Here is a 21263-nt window from a genome sequence, read left to right as displayed (position 1 = left end):
TGACATTAGTTTTGGACGATACCACAAATTTAGGTATCGATCCGATACCAAGTAGTTACAGGATCCTACATTGGTCATATTCAAAGTTCCCATGTGTCCAGGGGTGTATTTACTGACTTTATAAACATAATATGAACAAAAAAAAAAGAAAAAATATTTTGTGATGCTAAAAAATAATCGACTACATACGCTCTTGTACTTTGTATCATTACAGTGGATGTCAGGTGTAGATCCACCCTTGGCGTTTGTTTACATTGTGACGCCGGTGAGCTATCGTATCCTCCTACGGTGTGTAGTGAAGCATGTTTAGCTATTCCTCGTCCTCCAGTGATAATGCTACATGTAAGAAACTTACTTCATTTGTCACCATGGAGGCCAGGATTAGTGATTTAGAAGTAGCTAAAACACTCTTAACACCAAAATGCGTCCATTCTCCCTTTTCTGTCTACACACTGTGTCTGCTTGTAAGTACTCTGTGTGCGTGCGCTGCCGAACATGCCCCTTTGCTCATAAATCCAGCAATTTCAACACTTGACAACGCGCCGTCATGCCGGTTAAAAAAAAAGGGAAGAAATTTGGGGAAGCGGTACTTTTCAAACACAGTATAGTACCGTTTTTGATGATTTAGTACCACAATACTATATTAGTACTGGTATAGTTTACAACTCTAGCTGGAAACACGCTGGCTAAAATACGTAAGTAGCCAACATGGCATCTCTGTGGAACACGATAGTTTGAATAACTCGTTACTATAATGAGAGGAAATTATTCCAAAATAATAATTGAATGAATGGCCTTTAAAGGAGCAGAGAGATTGTGTTCTCACTTTGAGAGAATGAATTTATAAACATGTTAGTTTGAAAGTGTCAACTTAGTCAATTACTAAATAGCTTTGGGGGGAAAAAGAGCCCAACGCCTGGTGAATAATTCACCGGTGGCTGAGCTTCTCTCCTCTTCTTTGGCGCCTTTGGTCTTTTGGCGGAGTGTGATCAGGATCGAGTGCGGCGACACCACTGGGGACTTAGGTCTGGGTCCTTGAAAGTATATTTTAGACTGGTTTCATCAAGTCTAAGCTGGTAAAAAAAAAAAAAAAACAGCACATAGAGCCAGTCGACATCTAAAAGGTTGAGCTTTTTCTTCTACTTCCGGGTAAGCTGGCGGCTACTCGGAGAGAGCAGCTACACAACAGCTGAGCACACAATAGCGCACAAGCTAGACCTTTCAGTGTTCCTAAAATAGAGCAGTACCTAGAACACATTTGTCGATACAAACGTGTCAAATATTTAGATTTCCTTGCAGGTCTCCAAGGCAGAAGAGTTGTAGAAAGTATCCAGTAACAAACGTGTTCGCATCATTCAACTGTCACATTTTGACTGTCGAAATAAAATCCAACAAAAGAAATGTTCAGTAAAAGTGAAAAAAAATTGACTCTGGTGACTAAAGACAATATAATTTGGGTGTATAAATATATATATATATATTTATTTATTTTTTAAATTATCCTTCTGCTCTCTACTTTTGTTTTACCTCTCTTTTTGAAATGATCCTTCTGTTCGCTACTTTTGTTTCACCTCTCTTTTTGAAATGATTCTTCCGTTCACTACTTTTGTTTTACCTCTCTTTTTCAAATGAGCCTTCTGTTTACTACTTTTGTTTTACCTCTCTTTTTGAAACAAAACTGTTCAGTGCCCCCTCTTGTTGTGATGTGTCGTGTGTCCTCATGTTACGACATTCTGGGCACGTGCCTGGACGCTAGCAGTTAGCACTTGGGGTAGCTGTAATGTCGTGAATAAAACCGTTAATTGAGATGATAATTGAATCTCGTCATTTATTGTCACGTCAACTCCAGGTTAGGGTTGCACGCTATACCGGTACTAGTATACTATCACTGTACTAATGAATCAAAAACGGTACTATACTCTGTTTGAAAAGTACCAGTTCTCAAATTTTTTTGTTTATTATTTTTTACAGGCATGACGGCATCGTCACGTCAAGACATTGCTGGTATTCCAAGCATAGGAGCATGTTCAGCAGCGCACACACACAGAGTACATACAAGTAGACACAACGTGTAGACAGAAAAGGAAGAACGGACGCATTTTGGTGTAAAAACTAAAGATAAAGTTGAAGTTATAACACCGAAACACCCTCAGTCGACTGTGTTTTATCTACTTGTAAATCAGTAATCCTTGTCTCCATGGCGACAAATAAAAAAGTTTTACACGTACCATTATCACTAAACATGCTTCACTACGCACCCAACGGGGATACAATATCTCACTGCTAATAGGAACCAGCGTACCTGAATGTAAACAAACGCCATGTGTGAATCTACACCTGAAATACACCGTAATGATACCAAGTATAAGAGTGTATGGGGTCGATACTACTATGATTACATCGATTTTTTTTTTACTGTCATAAAATCTCATCACACCTGGTTCAAAAGGATATATAGTATGAAACATATGTTAACATGCATGTAAAAATGTAAATAGAAATATAACATTAAGAAGTGAATAAATAGTAGATATATTAATGATTAATATAGAAAACAACACAATAAAATAATTTAAAAAACAGATGAATAAAAAACCTGATTAAAAAGGTGTTTTAAGCATTTTTGATAACATTTCCAGAGCACTCCAAATTATTTTTTACAGTTTTAAAAAATAAACTGGAGTGTGAGACTTTCTGGAATAACATATCGCCTGCTTCAAAACGACGCCCTGAGTGTAAAAATAAATAGGTTTGAAAATAAATGTTGTAATATTTGGCTTCACTTTATTCTGCACGGAGGTCCTCAAAGTAATTACAGTCATGTGATCTGAAGCTGCTTTCTGATTGGCTCCTTGCGACGTCAACAACACCCGGCGTTTGTTTTATTTTGCTCCCTGATTGACTTCACACCGTGCGTCCATTTTCAGATGTTTGGAGGAGGAAAAAAAATGACATTGTGTTGCTTTAATTAGGTGCTTCATGGATAATAAAGTGCATGAAATGAAGATTAGATTTTTGTCATGACAAAATTGGCGCGCTGAAACATGCTCCCCCGGGTCTAATTCAATGACGCATGTCTCGTCGGGGTCGTCATGGCAACCTCCTGTAATTACACACATTAACACACGTCAGAGGAACTTTCACATGACAGCCAGCCGACGTGGTGTCGCAATTAGTTGCTCAGGACGAAAAAACGTTACATTCCTGCTAAAAAAGTTCCACTAATATGTAAAAAAAAATATTTACATTTTAATACAAAAGGTCAATAAAAAGAGAATACAACAAATCATTTTCAACTTATATTCAATTGAATAGACTGCAAAGACAAGATATTTGACGATCACACTGAAAAACTTTAATTTTTTTTGCCAAAAATCAGGAACTTAGAATGTAATGGCAGCAATACATTGCAAAAAATGCATTTTTACCAGTGTGTTACATGGCCTTTCCTTTTAACAACACTCAGTAAAGGTTTGGGAACTGAGGACACACATTTAGTCTTCACACATTTTCAATGTCTAGACTACAGGCAGGCCAGTCTAGTACCCGCACTCTTTTACCATGAAGCCACGCTGTTGTCACACCTGGCTTGGCATGGTCTTGCTGAAATAAGCAGGGGCGTCCATGATAACATTGCTTGGATGCTGCACCAAAAGCTGTATGTACCTTTCAGCATTTATGGTGCCTTCACAGATGTGTAAGTTAGCCATGCCTTGGCCACTAATACACCCCCATACCATCACACATGCTGACTTTTACACTTTTCACCCTAGAACAATCCAAATTGTTATTTTCCTCCTTGGTCCAAAAACAATTTGAAATGTGGACTCGTCAGACCACAGAACACTTTTCCACTTTGCATCAGTCCATTTTAGATGAGCTCGGTACCAGCGAAGCCGGCGGTGTTTCCGGGTGTTGTTGATAAACAGCTTTGCATAGTAGAGTTTTAACTTGCACTTTTAGATGTAGCGACCAAATGTAGTTATTTATTGACAGGGGTTTTCTGAAGTGTTACCGAGCCCATGTGGTGAGATCCTTTACACACTGATGTGGCTTTTTGATGGGATGGAAGGTGCGTAACATCATGGCTTACGTGCAGTGATTTCTTCATATTCTCTGAACTTTTTGATGATAATACGGAGCGTAGATGGTGAGATCCCTAAATTCTTTGCAATATCTGCTTAAAAAAATGTTGTCCTTAAGCAATTTGCTCAGGCATTTGTTGACAAAGTGGTGACTCTCACCCCGTCCTTGTTTGTGAATGACTGAGCATTTCATGGAAGCTGCTTTTATAGCCAATCATGGCACCCACGTTGAGTTTATGACGAACCCCAAGATGCAGGGAAGGCGGCAGGCATTGTAATGGAAAACATGATTTAATTTATCACTGAAACAAAACCAAACAAAAGGGTAAAAAGAAAAAGGCGCGCACAAGGTGGATAACAAACTTGGCTATGAACAAAAACACTAACTGTGACACGAAGGAACTATGGCATGAGCAGAGTGAACAGAAGTAGACACAGCTACAACGATAAGTAATAATGACATTGACAGGTTTATTAGTTTATTAAGGATCCCCATTAGTCTACACCGCAGTGGAGACTATTCTTCCTGGGGTTCAGGCAAAAAACATCACACAACCACAGAACAAACAGTTAAAATGTAGTACAACATGATCCAATAATAAATTGTCATAATACAAAAATAGCAACAACAAAGAACCAAAAAATACTAATAAATGTTGTTACATAATAATTTTCATACCAAAGATAAAAATAGATATACTGTATACATTTTTGCAAAAATAAAACAAAGAACCAATGGCCTAAAATATACACATTAGTGTACCAAAGACAAACAATAAGTGACGAAAAAGTATCATCCATCCATTTTCCAGGTAGTGGTGACAATAATCCAGCCCTGACTGGAGGAGAAAACAGGTCTAAATAGTGTCTGGCTGATTGACACCAGGTGTGGCCAGACGCCAATCAGCCACAGCTGAGGGGGCACAGCACTCAGTGAGACAAACAGGAAACAGAACCAAAATAAGACTGCTGACAGGAACTAAAGACAGGAAACAAAGACAAATGCAGAGGAAAAACTGAAACATAGACCAAACTGTCAGGAACAAACCTGACAACCTGTTCCCAATTAGCTTGTTCACCTGTGGGATGTTCCAAATAAGTCTTTGATGAGCATTCCTCGACTGTCTCACTCTTTTTTGCCACTTGTGCCAGCTTTATTGGAACACATTGAAGGCATCAAATTCCAAATGAGCTAAAATTTGCAAAAAATAAAAAAGTTTCTCAGTGTGAACATGAAATATCTTGTCTTTGCAGTCTATTGAATTGAATATAAGTTGAAAACGATTGTTTGGTGTAGCTAAAGACGTCCTGATAGTTCTGCACTGAGGATTCATCCAGATTCTTTGAACATTTTGATGATATTACAGACCTTAGAGCAGGGGTCACCAACCTTTTTGAAACCAAGAGCTACTTCTTGGGTACTAATTAATGAAAAGGGCTACCAGTTTGATACACACTTAAATAAATTGCCAGAAATAGCCAATTTGCTCAATTTACCTTTTATAAATAAATCTATATATATTTTTAAAAAATGGGTATTTCCGTCTGTCATTTCGTCGAACATTTTTTTTCCTTTTACGGAAGGTTTTTGGTAGAGAATAAATGATGAAAAAAACACTTAATTGAACGGGTTAAAAGAGGAGAAAACACGAAAAAAATGAAAAATTTATTTTGAAACATAGTTTATGTTCAATTTCGACTCTTTAAAATTCAAAATTCAACCGAAAAAAATTAAGAGAGAAACAAGCTAATACGAATCTTTTTGAAAAAAAAATTTAAAAAAATAATTTATGGAACATCATTAGTAATTTTTAGAATGTTGATGTCATGTTTTAAATAGGTTAAAATCCAATCTGCATTTTGTTAGAATATATAACAAATTGGACCAAGCTATATTTCTAACAAAGACAAATCATTATTTCTTCTAGATTTTCCTGAACAAAAATTTTAAAAGAAATTCAAGACTTTGAAATACAATTTAAATTCGATTCTACAGATTTTCTAGATTTGCCAGAATATTTTTGGGAATTTTAATCATAATAAGTTTGAAGAAATATTTCCCAAATATTCTTCGTCGTAAAAACAGAAGCAAAAATGAAGAATTAAATTAAAATGTGTTTATTATTCTTTACAATAAAAAAAAAAAATACTTGAACATTGATTTAAATTGTCAGGAAAGAAGAGGAAGGAATTTAAAAGGTAAAAAAGGTATATATGTTTAAAAATCTTAGAATCATTTTTAAGGTTGTATTTTTCTCTAAAATTCTCTTTCTGAAAGTTATAAGAAACAAAGTAAAAAAATAAATTAATTTATTTAAACAAGTGAAGACCACGTCTTTAAAATATTTTCTTGGATTCTCAAATTCTATTTGAGTTTTGTCTCTCTTAGAATTAAAAATGTCGAGCAAAGCAAGTAAATAAATACAATTTAAAAAAAAAATAGAGGCAGCTCACTGGTAAGTGCTGCTATTTGAGCTCTTTTTAGAACAGACCAGCGGGCGACTCATCCGGTCCTTACGGGCGACCTGGTGCCCGCGGGCCCCGTGTTGGTGACCCCTGCCTTAGATGGTGAAATCCCTAAATTACATAACAGAAAAATTCTGGCAATCAAGGTGCCAGTTTATAATGTTGTAAAACATGGGTTTCAAACTCTGGCCCGGCAAATTTGGCCTGCCGTTTAATTTAATTTGGCCCTTGAGGCAATATCAAATTAACGTTAGAGCTGGCCCGCGGGAAACACCACATTCACCGCTAATACTTATACTTGCCAACCCTGCCGATTTTCCCGGGAGACTCCCAAAGTTTAGTGCCCTTCCCGAAAATCTCCCTTGGGCAACCATACAGGTCACACTGAGGGTGGCCGTATAAACAACTTTAACACTGTTACAAATATGCGCCACACTGTGAACCCACACCAAACAAGAATGACAAAACACATTTCAGGAGAACACCCGCACCGTAACACAACATAAACAGAACAAATACCCAGAACCCCTTGCTGCACTAACTCTACCGGAACGCTACAATATACACCCCCCCGCTACCACCAAACCCCTCCCACCTCATTTTTATTTTATTTTCGAATTTGTTAGCCTGTGGAAAAAGTTTATGTTGATATTTACCTCATCCATCCATCCATTTTCTACCGCTTATTCCCTTTTGGGGTCGCGGGGGGGCGCTGGCGCCTATCTCAGCTACTATCGGGCGGAAGGCGGGGTACACCCTGGACAAGTCGTCACCTCATCGCAGGGCCAACACGGATAGACAGACAACATTCACACTCACATTCACACACTAGGGACCATTTAGTGTTGTCAATCAACCTATCCCCAGGTGCATGTTTTGTGAGGTGGGAGGAATCCGGAGTACCCGGAGGGAACCCACGCATTCACGGGGAGAACATGCAAACTCCACACAGAATGATCCCGAGCCTGGATTTGAACCCAGGACTGCAGGAACTTTGTATTGTGAGGCAGATGCACTAACCCCTCTGCCACCGTGAAGCCCCCACACCAAACAAGAATGACAAAACACATTTCAGGAGAACACCCGCACCGTAACACAACATAAACAGAACAAATACCCAGAACTCCTTGCTGCACTAACTCTACCGGAACGCTACAATATACACCAAACCCCGCCCACCTCATTTTTTATTTTATTTTCGAATTTGTTAGCCTGTGGAAAAAGTTAATGTTGATATTTACCTCATCCATCCATCCATTTCCTACCGCTTATTCCCTTTGAACCAATTCAGGACCTTCGTATTGTGAGGCAGACGCAGTAACCCCTGTTCCACCGTGCTGCCCTATTTAAGCCTTGCTTGTTCAATAACCGGAAAAGGGTGGAATGCCATCTCCGGGTTGGGGAGGAGACCCTGCCCCAAGTGGAGGAGTTCAAGTACCTAGGAGTCTTGTTCACGAGTGGGGGAAGAGTGGATCGCGAGATCAACAGGCGGATCGGTGCGGCGTCTTCAGTAATGCGGACGTTGTATCGATCCGTTGTGGTGAAGAAGGAGCTGAGCCGGAAGGCAAAGCTCTCAATTTACCGGTCGATCAACGTTCCCATCCTCACCTATGGTCATGAGCTTTGGGTCATGACCGAAAGGATAAGATCACGGGTACAAGCGGCCGAAATGAGTTTGGGTCTCTCCCTTAGAGATAGGGTGAGAAGCTCTGCCATCCGGGAGGAACTCAAAGTAAAGCCGCTGCTCCTTCACATGGAGAGGAGCCAGATGAGGTGGTTCGGGCATCTGGTCCGGATGCCACTCGAACGTCTCCCTAGGGAGGTGTTTAGGGCCCGGGAACGCCTCGGGATCCCCCGGGAAGAGCTAGACGAAGTGGCTGGGGAGAAGGAAGTCTGGGCTTCCCTGCTTAGGCTGTTGCCCCCGCGACCCGACCTCGGATAAGCGGAAGATGATGGATGGATGGATGGTTGTTCAATATTCATCGCAAAACTTGTTTGGGTCCCGTTTAAAAGGTTCATTTGTTCAACCTCGGCCCGCGGCTTTGTTCAGTTTTAAATTTCGGCCCACTCTGTGTTTGAGTTTGACACCCCTGTTGTAAAAGATAAAAAGAAAACACTATATTTGACAGTAAAATGTTGTAAGTGTAGAGTTTTGACTTTAAAATGAAAGATGAGTCTTATCGTCACCCGCCTGTCGCGCCTATCCTTCCGCGCGTGGCTCGCCGAGGTGGATTTGACCCGCGGGCCGGCAAATGTTGTGTGGCAGCGCCGCCGTGCTCGCTGACAGGCGGGAGGGGAATAAAGCCTGTTTTGACAAGCCCGGCGTATTTATTCCCACTCAGCACGAGCGGGAAGAATGGATTTATTAACAAGTCGTCTTTCAGCCTCGTCACGCCGTCACAGCACATAAACGCCCGATTGTCTGCCTGCCGCCGATCGATATGAAAATGCGCCGCCTGCGAGTCCACGCCGTTCGGAAGGGTGAGCTCGCCGCCAAATTTCTTCCCCCCTACAAAAACCTTCCCCCCCATTTACTTCCGGGGTCGTGATTAATACGGATATTTTGTTAACGCTAGATTATAAAAATAAAACGCTATATTATAAAAATACAGACGTTTTGTTAACGCTATATTATAAAAAAAATTAAGAAACAATTTACAAACACAAGCTATGGGATGACGCATTTACTTCCGGGGTCACGTTTCCTCTTATGTCATGGGTGTCAAACTCAAATACAGAGTGGGCCAACATTTAAAACCGAACAAAGCCGCGGGCCAAGGTTGAACAAATTAATCCTTTTAATAGGGACCCAAACAAGTTTTGCATTGAATATTGAACAAGCAAGGCTTATATAGGGCAGCACGGTGGACCAAGGGTTAGTGCATCTGCCTCACAATATACGAAGGTCCTGAGTAATCCTGGGTTCAATCCCGGGCTCGGGATCTTTCTGTGTGGAGTTTGCATGTTCTCCCCGTGACTGCGTGGGTTCCCTCCGGGTACTCGGACTTTCTCCCATGGAACAGGCAGAGCTTACATAACGTAATAGTGCAAAATCAACTTTCAAAAAACAAACGAAAAAACATCAGTGGTATATTAAATGAAATGTAATTTAAAAAATGAATGCCTCTTTTCCATTTGCTGCCTTCTGAGGTAAATATCAACATTAACTTTTTCCACAGGCTAATACATTTCAAAATAAAATAAAAATGAGGTGGGCGAGGTTTGGTGGTAGCGGGGGGTGTATATTGTAGCGTTCTGGAAGAGTTAGTGCTGCAAGGGGTTCTGGGTATTTGTTCTGTTGTGTTTATGTTGTGTTACGGTGCGGTTGTTCTCCCGAAATGTGTTTTGTTTGGTGTGGGTTCACAGTGTGGCGCATATTTGTAACAATGTTAAAGTTGTTAAGACGGCCACCCTCGGTGTGACCTGTATGGCTTTTGACCAAGTATGCTTGGCATTCGCATATGTGTGTGTGAAAGCCACATATATTATGTGACTTGGCCAACACGCTGTTTATATGGAGGAAAAGAGGACGTGACGACATGTTGTAGAGGACGCTAAAGGCTGTGCCTTTAAGGCACGCTCCCTATATTGTTGGCTGGGTGGAAATCGGGAGAATGGTTACCCGGGGAGATTTTCGGGAAGGGCGCTAAACTTCAGGAGTCTCCCGGGGAAATCGGGAGGGTTGGAAAGTATGAGTATTAGCGGTGAATGTGGTGTTACCGGCGGGCCAGCTCTAATGTTCATTTGATATTGCCTCAAGGGCCAAATTAAATTAAACGGCGGGCCAGATTTGGCCCGCGGGCCAGAGTTTGACACCCATGTTTTATGTCATCCCATAGCTTGTGTTTGTAAATTGTTTTTTAAATTTTTTTGTAATCTAGCGTTAACAAAACGTCTGTATTTTTATAATATAGCGTTATATTTTTATAATATAGCGTTAACAAAACGTCTGTATTAATCATGGCCCCGGAAGTAATTGGGGGGGGGGGAGGTTTTTGTAGGGAGAAGAAATTTGGCGTGACAGCGTCTTACCTGCGCCAGTTATCGACCCGCGGGGGGGGTCGAAAAAACAGTCGACGGCTTTTTAATTCCAGCATGCGGCAAACGATGTACAAAATATTCTAATAAATGTTTTTGTTGAATTTGACAGGTATTACAATGTAGAATACAATACAAATTCAACACATTTCCCCCTTTTTTTCCCACCCACTTCCAAGAACAGCAACCCAACCCATACCCCATACACACATAACCCCCCCCCAGGTCCTACATAAGTTAAAAGGTACAGTCACAAATGGAAAATAGTTAGTACGTCACTTCAGGGGCGGTTCTAGGCATGCTTATAAATAGGGGGCAGTCAGAAATGTGAAGGGGGCATCATGTGTACACATCATGCTCCAGCACTTTTTTTTTGTTGTGCTTATAGTAACGATGCTTTCTTCATTGAAATGGGTCTTTAGCTATATGTGTCCAACCCCAACCTGGAGTAGCGGATTGCACTTTGTCAGGCCTCTACCTTCAGACCTGTCCAGCTTGGGTGTCCCACCTGAAAACTAAGCTCCTGCTGGTACAGCTCTTACGGTCACTGAGGCACGCAAAACCCCCTGACCACAATAAGGTGGCAATCCCTCAGGGGGGGAAACTGAAAAATAAAAATAAATGAATAAAATAAAATAAAACATCCTTCATCCAGATTTTATCAACCAACAACATAACATTTATCCTAACTGGATGGCCTAACTCTCAAATAAATTTTGACCCAAGGTAGGACTTCACACACTACAGTCAATATTTACAAAACTGAAAGGTAGTCTGATGAATAATGATAAAAAAGAATCTCAAACTAATTTCTAAAACAGAACGTGGGTACTCATTTGGGCACAAAATTCATTCAATCCAATGTATGTGTGTTGCCCACTTGCTTATAAATTGATGAAAACGGCAGTGTTTTGGTTTTTAGGTTTCTTGGTCATATCAAATGTAACTTATAATTTGTTTATTACAAAATGTAGATTGAAACATTAAAGGTTGACTATGTAGACTTACAAGAAAAACTACAGAAAAAGAATTCCAGCAGTCGATTGCCAGACCGTTGCTAAGTAAAACGGGCTGTTGCTAGGGACTCCGCTCTGAACAGAGGACAGCAGAGGAGGACTGCTAAGCAGGATATATACCTTATGTTTCATTTTTACCGTCATTAACAGCATCATAAATGACTTGTAGCTTGTTACAGGGACAGTGGAGGCTCTCTGCCTTCCAAACCACTGCTGCTCAGAGCCTCCGCTGTCACTGCTCTCGTCAAGTTATAAAAAAAAAAAAAAAAAAAGGAAGTCCGTAGCACCGAAATTCCGCGACGATAAACGTGTTTATGACAGATAAACCACACAAGTACACCCATCCTAACAAGTATATGATAAATGTAGACAACTTTTCCTTTTCTTTTACTTTCATACTGCAACAGTGATTGGATGTTTACTGAGGGCTGAGGGTGTGTGCGGTTATGTGTCTGCTGCGCAAGCCTGTGGAATGTGGAATACACGCACAGCGGAGGGAGGGATGAGAGGGAAGCCGACACTACTATATCATGGGTGTCCCTTTTTCAGCTGATTTTTCCGCTAGTGCAGATAATTTTGTCAACTTGTAATGTAGTAATTTTGTGAGTTTATTAAAATTTACTTTTTCAAATTTTGATTTGAGGGGGCAAGACATTTATTGAAGGGGGCTCTGCCCCCCTCTTGCCCATGCGTAGAGCCGGCCATGCATCACTTTCTTCTCAACGTAGGCAGATAGTAAATATACACCAGGAATAAATATAAAAAAAATAAATAAAAAGAAGATGGTTTATGAAAGGTGAACTTTTCATGTGTCCTGTAGCGTCTTTAATTTAGCTATGTAGTCAAACATACAGCCCCAAACCAAATAAAACTTCTCAGGTGCCCCCCTAAGATTGAACTTTATTTTTTCCAGATCTAAATACATCAAAAGGTCTTTAAGCCATAAGGAGGCTTTGGGGCAGAAAGGTGACTTCCACTCCAGCAAAATTCTCCTACGTGCTAATAAGGATGCAAAGGCGATACTATCCTTAAATTTTCTCTTTATTTGGGGATCTGAAACCGTCCCCAAAATAGCCATTTCTGCACATGGTGTGAGATTTAAATCCAGTGCCTTAGCAAGGTGTTTGAAAATAGTTGTCCAGTAATCCAGCAAATGGGGACAAGACCAAAACATGTGCGTCATGTTCGCAGGTGACATGTGACATCTGTTACAAGTATCCGAGATATTGGGATATATTTTGGAGAGTTTGGAATTAGTGAAATAAATACGGTGGACTACCTTAAATTGTATTAAATTGAGCCTTGAACAGGATGTACTGTTGTTAATTTGGGGTAAGGCAGAATCCCAATCTCCATCATCTATGGATCTGCCAAGCTCTTCTTCCCAATTCCCTCTGATTCTATCGAGAGATGTTTTACCAAACTGGGAGATTAAGGTGTAGATTTTGGAAATTAGGCCTTTTTGATTCGTGGGAATATCTAAAATTGAATCAGTTAGCGAATTTGGTGGAGTGTTAGGGAAAGAGAGACTATTTGATTGAACAAAATGACGAAACTGAAAGTATCGAAATAGGTGAGATTTTGGTAGGTCAAATTTTTCACATAGTTCACTGAAACTAGCGAAAACATCACCAATATATAAGTCTTTTAGCCTGCTAAGGTTTGACTGCTTCCATAGAGAAAACGCTACATCTGTGCTAGGAGGGAGGAAGAGTTGGTGATTATGAATGGGGCTGTGGTTGGATAAGCCCTGCAGGCCGAAAGTATTTCTAAATTGAGACCAGATTCTAAGGGTAGAAATGACAATTGGACTACAAGTAAATTGGGATGGTCGATAAGGTAATTTTGATGTAAGCAGATCCAAGAGTGAAGTAGAACAGGAACTAGCTTCAGATTTGCACCAGATTAATTCAGGTTCTCAGCCTTCCCGGTAAGGTTTATTCAGGTGTACTGGAGAGGAGGCTACGCCGGATAGTCGAACCTCGGATTCAGGAGGAACAATGTGGTTTTCGTCCTGGTCGTGGAACTGTGGACCAGCTCTATACTCTCGGCAGGGTTCTTGAGGGTGCATGGGAGTTTGCCCAACCAGTCTACATGTGCTTTGTGGACTTGGAGAAGGCATTCGACCGTGTCCCTCGGGAAGTCCTGTGGGGAGTGCTCCCAGAGTATGGGGTATCGGACTGTCTTATTGTGGCGGTCCGTTCCCTGTATGATCAGTGCCAGAGCTTGGTCCGCATTGCTGGCAGTAAGTCGAACACATTTCCAGTGAGGGTTGGACTCCGCCAAGGCTGTCCTTTGTCACCGATTCTGTTCATAACTTTTATGGACAGAATTTCTAGGCGCAGTCAAGGCGTTGAGGGGTTCCGGTTTGGTGACCGCAGGATTAGGTCTCTGCTTTTTGCAGATGATGTGGTCCTGATGGCTTCATCTGACCGGGATCTTCAGCTCTCACTGAATCGGTTTGCAGCCGAGTGTGAAGCGACCGGAATGAGAATCAGCACCTCCAAGTCCGAGTCCATGGTTCTCGCCCGGAAAAGGGTGGAGTGCCATCTCCGGGTTGGGGAGGAGACCCTGCCCCAAGTGGAGGAGTTCAAGTACCTAGGAGTCTTGTACACGAGTGAGGGAAGATTGGATCGTGAGATCGACAGGTGGATCGGTGCGGCGTCTTCAGTAATGCGGACGTTGTACCGATCCGTTGTGGTGAAGAAGGAGCTGAGCCGGAAGGCAAAGCTCTCAATTTACCGGTTGATCTACATTCCCATCCTCACCTATGGTCATGAGCTTTGGGTCATGACCGAAAGGATAAGATCATGACCGAAATGAGTTTCCTCCCTTAGAGATAGGGTGAGAAGCTCTGCCATCCGGGGGGAACTCAAAGTAAAGCTGCTGCTCCTTCACATCGAGATGAGCCAGATGAGGTGGTTCGGGCATCTGGTCAGGATGCCACCCGAACGCCTCCCTAGGGAGGTGTTTAGGGCACGTCCAACCGGTAGGAGGCCACGGGGAAGACCCAGGACACGTTGGGAAGACTATGTCTCCCGGCTGGCCTGGGAACGCCTCGGGATCCCCTGGGAAGAGCTAGACGAAGTGGCTGGGGAAAGGGAAGTCTGGGTTTCCCTGCTTAGGCTGTTGACCCCGCGACCCGACCTCGGATAAGCGGAAGAAGATGGATGGATGGATGGATGGATAATTCAGGTTCTCGGATCCAGAGAGTCACTTTGTGTATGTTAGCTGCCCAATAGCAGTGTTTTAGATTAGGCAGTGATAAACCACCTACGGACCTATGCCTTTGCGGGAGTTCTCTCCTAATCCTGGGAGTCTTGCCTTTCCATATAAAGGATGAAATTAGTTTGTTTATTATGCAAAAAAAGGATTTGGGTAAAAAGATAGGCAAACATTGAAACCGATACAAAAATCGAGGAAGCACATTCCTTTTGACGCAGTTTACCCTGCCAGCTATAGTTATGTGTACATCATTCCACCTTTCCAAATCTAATTTAAGTTTGTCGATTAGGGGTGGAAAATTGTACAAAATATTCTGTACTCCTGACATACCGTATTTCCTTGAATTGCCGCCGGGGCGCTAATTAATTTAAAACCTCTTCTCACTCCCGCGCTTACCGAAAGCATGCGGTAAAAGTAAGCATGCGCTAATTATTTTAAAACCTCCTGTCACTCCGGCACTTACCAGAGGTATGCAGTAAAAATTTGAGTGTGATGTAAGCTTGGACCTTAAATCCTACTGAATAGCTCTTAATCGTCTTCCCTTTATGCGATTTCAAATTACCGGTATTGAAATCAGCCTCCTCCATTTTGAAAATGATGACAGGGGAAGTGTCACATGTGACGTCACCAATTTGACCCGGCAGTAATTCAAGGCAGGCGCATACTATATGTTGTGCGGCAATTCAAGGAAATACGGTATTCTGTATCTCCTACCACACATGGGGGCGGAGCTACAGTATGTGCCTCGTTTAGACAGCAGCAGCACTTCCGTGTTATTAGCGATGTCAATGATACAAAATGTGGATTATTACCATCTCGCTTTGCATAATACAGGGGTCACTAACACCAGATGAGTCGCCCGCTGGCCTGTTTTAAAAATAGCTCAAATAGCAGCACTTACCAGTGAGCTGCCTCTATTTTTTTAAATTGTATTTATTTACTAGCAAGCTGGTCTCGCTTTGCTCGACATTTTTGATTCTAAGAGAGACAAAACTCCAATAGAATTTGAAAATCCAAGAAAATATTTCAAAGACTTGGTCTTCACTTGTTTAAATACATTATTTTTTTTACTTTGCTTCTTATAACTTTCAGAAAGACAATTTTTGAGAAAAAAATATAACCTTAAAAATGATTTTAGGATTTTCAAACACATAACTTTTTACCTTTTAAATTCCTTCCTCTTCTTTCCTGACAATTTAAATCAATGTTGAAGTATTTTTTTTTTCTTGTAAAGAATAATTAATACATTTTCATTTAATTCTTCATTTTAGGTTCTGTTTTCTCGACAAAGAATAGTTGTGAAATATTTATTCAAACTTATTATGATTAAAAATAAAAATAAGAATTCTGGCAAATCTATAAAATCTTAAGGATCAAATTTAAATACTATTTCAAAGTCTTTTGAATTTGTTTTAAAATTTTTATAACGGAAAATTGTTTTTGTTTTGTTTTTATAATTAAAGCTTTTTTTGTTTATTTTTGAAATAAATAAAGTTTATTTTTAAAGGTGTTTTTTATGTTTAAAATAAATAAAGCTTTTTTTTAATTTATTTAAAAAAATATAAAGCTTTTTTAAAATTATTTTTTTGAATAAAAAGAGCTGTTGTAAATGTATTTTTAAAAATGGATAAACCTATTCTTTTTTTTTTTTTAAATAAATAAAGCTATTTTTAATTCATTCTTAAACTAAATAAAGCTGTTTTATTTCTTTTTAAAATTAATAATGCCTTTTTATTTATATGGAAAATAAATAAAGCTTATTTTATTTATTTGAAAAACTAGGGCTTTTTTGTTTCATGTTTGAATAAAAAAAGCTCTTTTAAATGTATTTTAAAAATAAAAAAAGTTTCTATTTTTAAAATAAATAAAGCTTTTTTTGATTGATTTTTAAACTAAATAAAGCTTTTCTATTTGTTTTCAAAATGAATGACGTTTTTTTATTTATAGTCAAAATAAATAAAGCTTTTTTAAATGTATATGAAAAAATAGAGCTTTTTTGTTTTCTTTTAAACAAATAAAGCTCTTTTTTGTTTATTTTTTAAATACATTAAGTTTTTTTTATTTATTTTTACAAATAAATAAAGCTTTTTTTCATTTGTTTTAAAAATAATAAAGCTATTTTTTTAAATAAAGCTTTTTTAAATTTATTTTTTAATTTAATAATGATTTTTTAAATGTATTTAAAAAAAATAAATACATGTTTTTAAATTTATTTAAAAAACAGATACGGCTTCTTTTTTTTTCACTGTGCAGATAATCTATGTCTCCTTTTATTATGATGGTTTTCCACACGTTTTATTGCCTTATTTATTTTAAGTGATTCATGTCAATCATACATATACATTAAAAAAAACATTACTTGTCAATCTGTCATTGTCTAAAACTCAGTGCCATTCATTACATAGCAAAACAAGATCCTTATTTGTTTTGAAAAATTACCAATCCAAAAAATGTTCACTGTTCTAATCCCGGTGTTAAATGTTGGGACTATTATCACAAGTTAAAATAGGATCCCTATTGGTTTTAAAAAATGAAAAAAAAAACAAATATATAGTAAATATAATAAACATAATAAATACAATAATATCAAAATAAATAAATACATAATATTAAAACATTTAAATAAATAAATACCATATAATAAATAAATATATAAGTAAATAAGAAAAATAAATGCAAATACATAATACAAATACATAAATAAATGAAATACAAAAATAAATTAAATATACAAAATAAACAAAACAAGAAAGTGTTTGCATGGAGAAATAAATCATAATACGACCAGTTTAATAAATGTTTCCCCATGCAGGGCGTTTTGCTCACTGGCTAGCACTGCTCGACTTAGCTCTCAATCAGTACGGGTGTCTATTTTGAAGAGACTCCTTAACTCTCCCTACCTGTCCAGGTGTCCAACCTCTACCTGTACGACAGCGTCCTGATGCTGGCCAACGCCTTCTACAGGAAGCTGGAGGACAGGAAGTGGCACAGCATGGCCAGCCTCAACTGCATGAGGAAGTCCACCAAGCCGTGGAACGGAGGATGGTCCATGTTGGACACCATCCAGAAGGTAGGCTGCCGGTTTTGTCCTGGTCCTGCTTGGACCTGGTCTTCAGGTTAGCTGGTGAAGACCACCACCCTTTTGATCCAATGTGACGTTTCAAAAAGTAACCTACTATAGAGCGCTACGGTTTTCCAGCCACACCCACCTCACTTTTAAGGAGTAAAAATATACGTGTATATGTTTATAGAGTATATATAAATCTCCTGACGATTGAGGGAACCCCTCATGAAACAGTTCTGTAGAGAAGAAGTGGTCTTGTGATTTTTCCCAAATTTAAAATAAAAATATACATATATATATATACATATATATATATATATATATATATATATATATATATATATATATATATATATATATATATATATATATATATATATATTTTTTTTTTTTTTAATATTTATATGTGTATATATATAATGAAAATAATAAAAATATACATGTGTATGTATAAATATATATTTTTTTATATTTATATATATATATATATATATAATGAAAAAAATAAAAATATATACGTATATATGTATATATATATATATATATATATATTTTTATATATTGATATTCACATATATATAAAATTTAAAAAAATAATAAATTATATATGTATATATATATATACAGTGTGTGTGTGTGTGTGCTCGTCTTTCATTAGATAAATGTTGTGCAAAATAAAATCAAGTGAAATTCACCTTTATTTATTCGACTTTTCATATATATATATAATGAAAAAATAAAAATATACGTATATATGTATGTATATATATTTGTTTTATATTTATATTCACATATATAAAATAAAAAAAAATCATAAATTATACATGTATATATTTATATATATATATATATATATACAGTGTACGTGTGTGTGTGTGTGTGTGTGTGTGTGTGCGTGTGTGTGTGTGTGCTCGTCTTTCATTAGATAAATGATGGGCAAAATAAAAACAAGTGAAATTCACCTTTATTCATTTGACTTTTCATATATATATAATGAAAAGATAAAAATATACGTTTATATGTATATATGTATATATATATATTTTTTTTAATATTTATATTCACATACTTATGAAATAAAAAAATTAATAAGTTACATATGTATATATATATATATATATATATATATACTGTGTGTGTGTGTGTGTGTGTGTGTGTGTGTGTGTGTGTGTGTGTGTGTGTGTGTGTGTGTGTGTGTGTGTGTGTGTGCTCGTCTTTCATTAGATAAATGATGGACAAAATAAAAACAAGTGAAATTCACCTTTATTCATTTGACTTTTCATATATATATATATATATATAATGAAAAAAAAAATATATATATACGTATCTATGTCTATATATATATTTTTTTATATTTATATTCACATATATATGAAATATAAAAATCATAAATTATATATGTATATATATATATATATATATATATATATATATATATATATATATATATATATATATATATATATATATATATATATATACACAGCATGTGTATGTGTGTGTGTGCTCGTCTTTCATTAGATAAATGATGAGCAAAATAAAAACAATTGAAATTCACCTTTATTCATTTGACTTTTATTTTGTTTGATCGGCCGTTGTACTGCCCTGTTGCAGACACTGTTAAGAAACAATTAAAGTATGTAAATACACATTTATTATGTGTAAATAACTCATTTCACAACATCTACCAGACCTCCAGGCGGTTACATCCATCCACCCAACTTCTTCCGCTCATCCCAAGTCGTGCAAAAAGCCATAGAGTGCGTAATATGGTATCGCAAACAGCATGTTTAAAACCGGCGGGGCAACAAGACGTGCATTTAAGAGAACTTTGAAGTGAAAACAAATGTTCTCAGTTGATCTTCTGGAACCCCTGCCAGCATCTTGCAGCGGGGGGACAAAAAAGGCAAATAACCTCATTTCATCTTGCTGAATCCTGATAATGGCATTTTTGTGGCGGGCGCAGAGTCACGCTGGTTTCATGCGGGCACTGACAGGACGACACATACCCTTCAAAATGTGCCGTTCTCCTTTTTTTGTACTGATGCATGACATGAATTACAGCCGTGTCATTTCATTAAGCTCTGATGCAAATCCACTCGCTGGCTGCAGGCGCTTCTCCTCCAACAGAATAGGAAAACACACACGGTGTCTATTTAATAAAGCATCAGCGCGCTTACCAAAGTCCTCTATTTCTTCTGACGTCTCCCCTTTGTACCACCGCTCGCTGCAGGGACGCATCAGCGGCCTGACGGGGTTGATGGACTTCCGGGCGGAGGGCTCCAACCCTCACGTGCAGTTCGAGATCCTGGGAACTAGCTACAGCGAGACCTTTGGGAAGGACGTGAAACGGGTGAGTAATTTAGCGCATGTTTGGTCGTTCACGGGCCGCCATGGTCACCGTCGCCAACAACGGTGCGACGCAATCAGGGCCGAGTTGTCACGGAGCGTGTGAGGGACTGGGACATGTAATATGTGAGTATCAGACCTAAAAAATAAGGCGTAAAACAAGAAAGAAACCCAAAACTTGGTCTTTTTGAACATGAGTATACTGAGGATGTGTTTTACAAGCAGAGTGATAGGGAGTGCAACACTAGCAGTATTGCTAAGTATTAACCAAGAAATACGAATACAATAAATTAGTCACTTACTGTACAATGTCTGCTCTCTCTGGGATACCCAAAATTTGATCTTTTTGAACATAAGTATACTGAGGATGAGTTTTGCAAGCAGAGTGATGAGCAGTGAAACACTGCGATAGCGTTGCTACGTTCTAACCAAGAAATACAAACATAATAAAACAATCCCTTACTGTACAACGTCTACTCTCACTGGGTTACCCAAAACTTGATCTTTTTGAACATGAGTATACTGAGGATTAGTTTTACAAGTGGAGTGATGAGGGGTGAAACATTTTAGCAGCATTGCTAAGTGTTAACCAAGAAATACAAATATAATAAAACAATCCCTTACTGTACAACGTCTACTCTCACTGGGATACCCAAAACTTGCTCTTTTTGAACATGAGTATACTAAGGATGAGTTTTACAAGCGGCGTGATGAGGGGTGAAACATTTTAGCAACATTGCTAAGTACTAACCAAGAAAAACATACACAATAAAACAATCACTTACTGTACAACATCTGCTCTCACTGGGATACCCAAAATTTGATCTTTTTGAACATAAGTATACTGAGGATGAGTTTTGCAAGCAGAGTGATGAGCAGTGAAACACTGCGATAGTGTTGCTACGTGCTAACCAAGAAATACAAACATAATAAAACAATCCCTTACTGTACAACGTCTACTCTCACAGGTTACCCAAAACTTGATCTTTTTGAACATGAGTATACTGAGGATGAGTT

The 21263-nt window shown here is 38.4% G+C and overlaps 1 protein-coding gene across 1 annotated transcript in view; it reads left to right on the top strand.

Moving 5' to 3' along the window:
* grid1a (glutamate receptor, ionotropic, delta 1a) overlaps positions 1-21263 on the top strand; it is a 662543-nt gene that overhangs the window by 558234 nt on the left and 83046 nt on the right. The window contains exons 7-8 of the mRNA XM_061911628.1: positions 17739-17900; positions 20131-20250. Of these exons, the coding sequence (XP_061767612.1) occupies positions 17739-17900; positions 20131-20250 (282 nt within the window). The remainder of the gene's footprint in view (positions 1-17738; positions 17901-20130; positions 20251-21263) is intronic.

The sequence above is a fragment of the Nerophis ophidion genome, linkage group LG09 (genome assembly GCF_033978795.1).
Source record: "Nerophis ophidion isolate RoL-2023_Sa linkage group LG09, RoL_Noph_v1.0, whole genome shotgun sequence".
NCBI lineage: Eukaryota > Metazoa > Chordata > Actinopteri > Syngnathiformes > Syngnathidae > Nerophis > Nerophis ophidion.
This window is presented reverse-complemented; position numbering and strand designations above follow the sequence as displayed.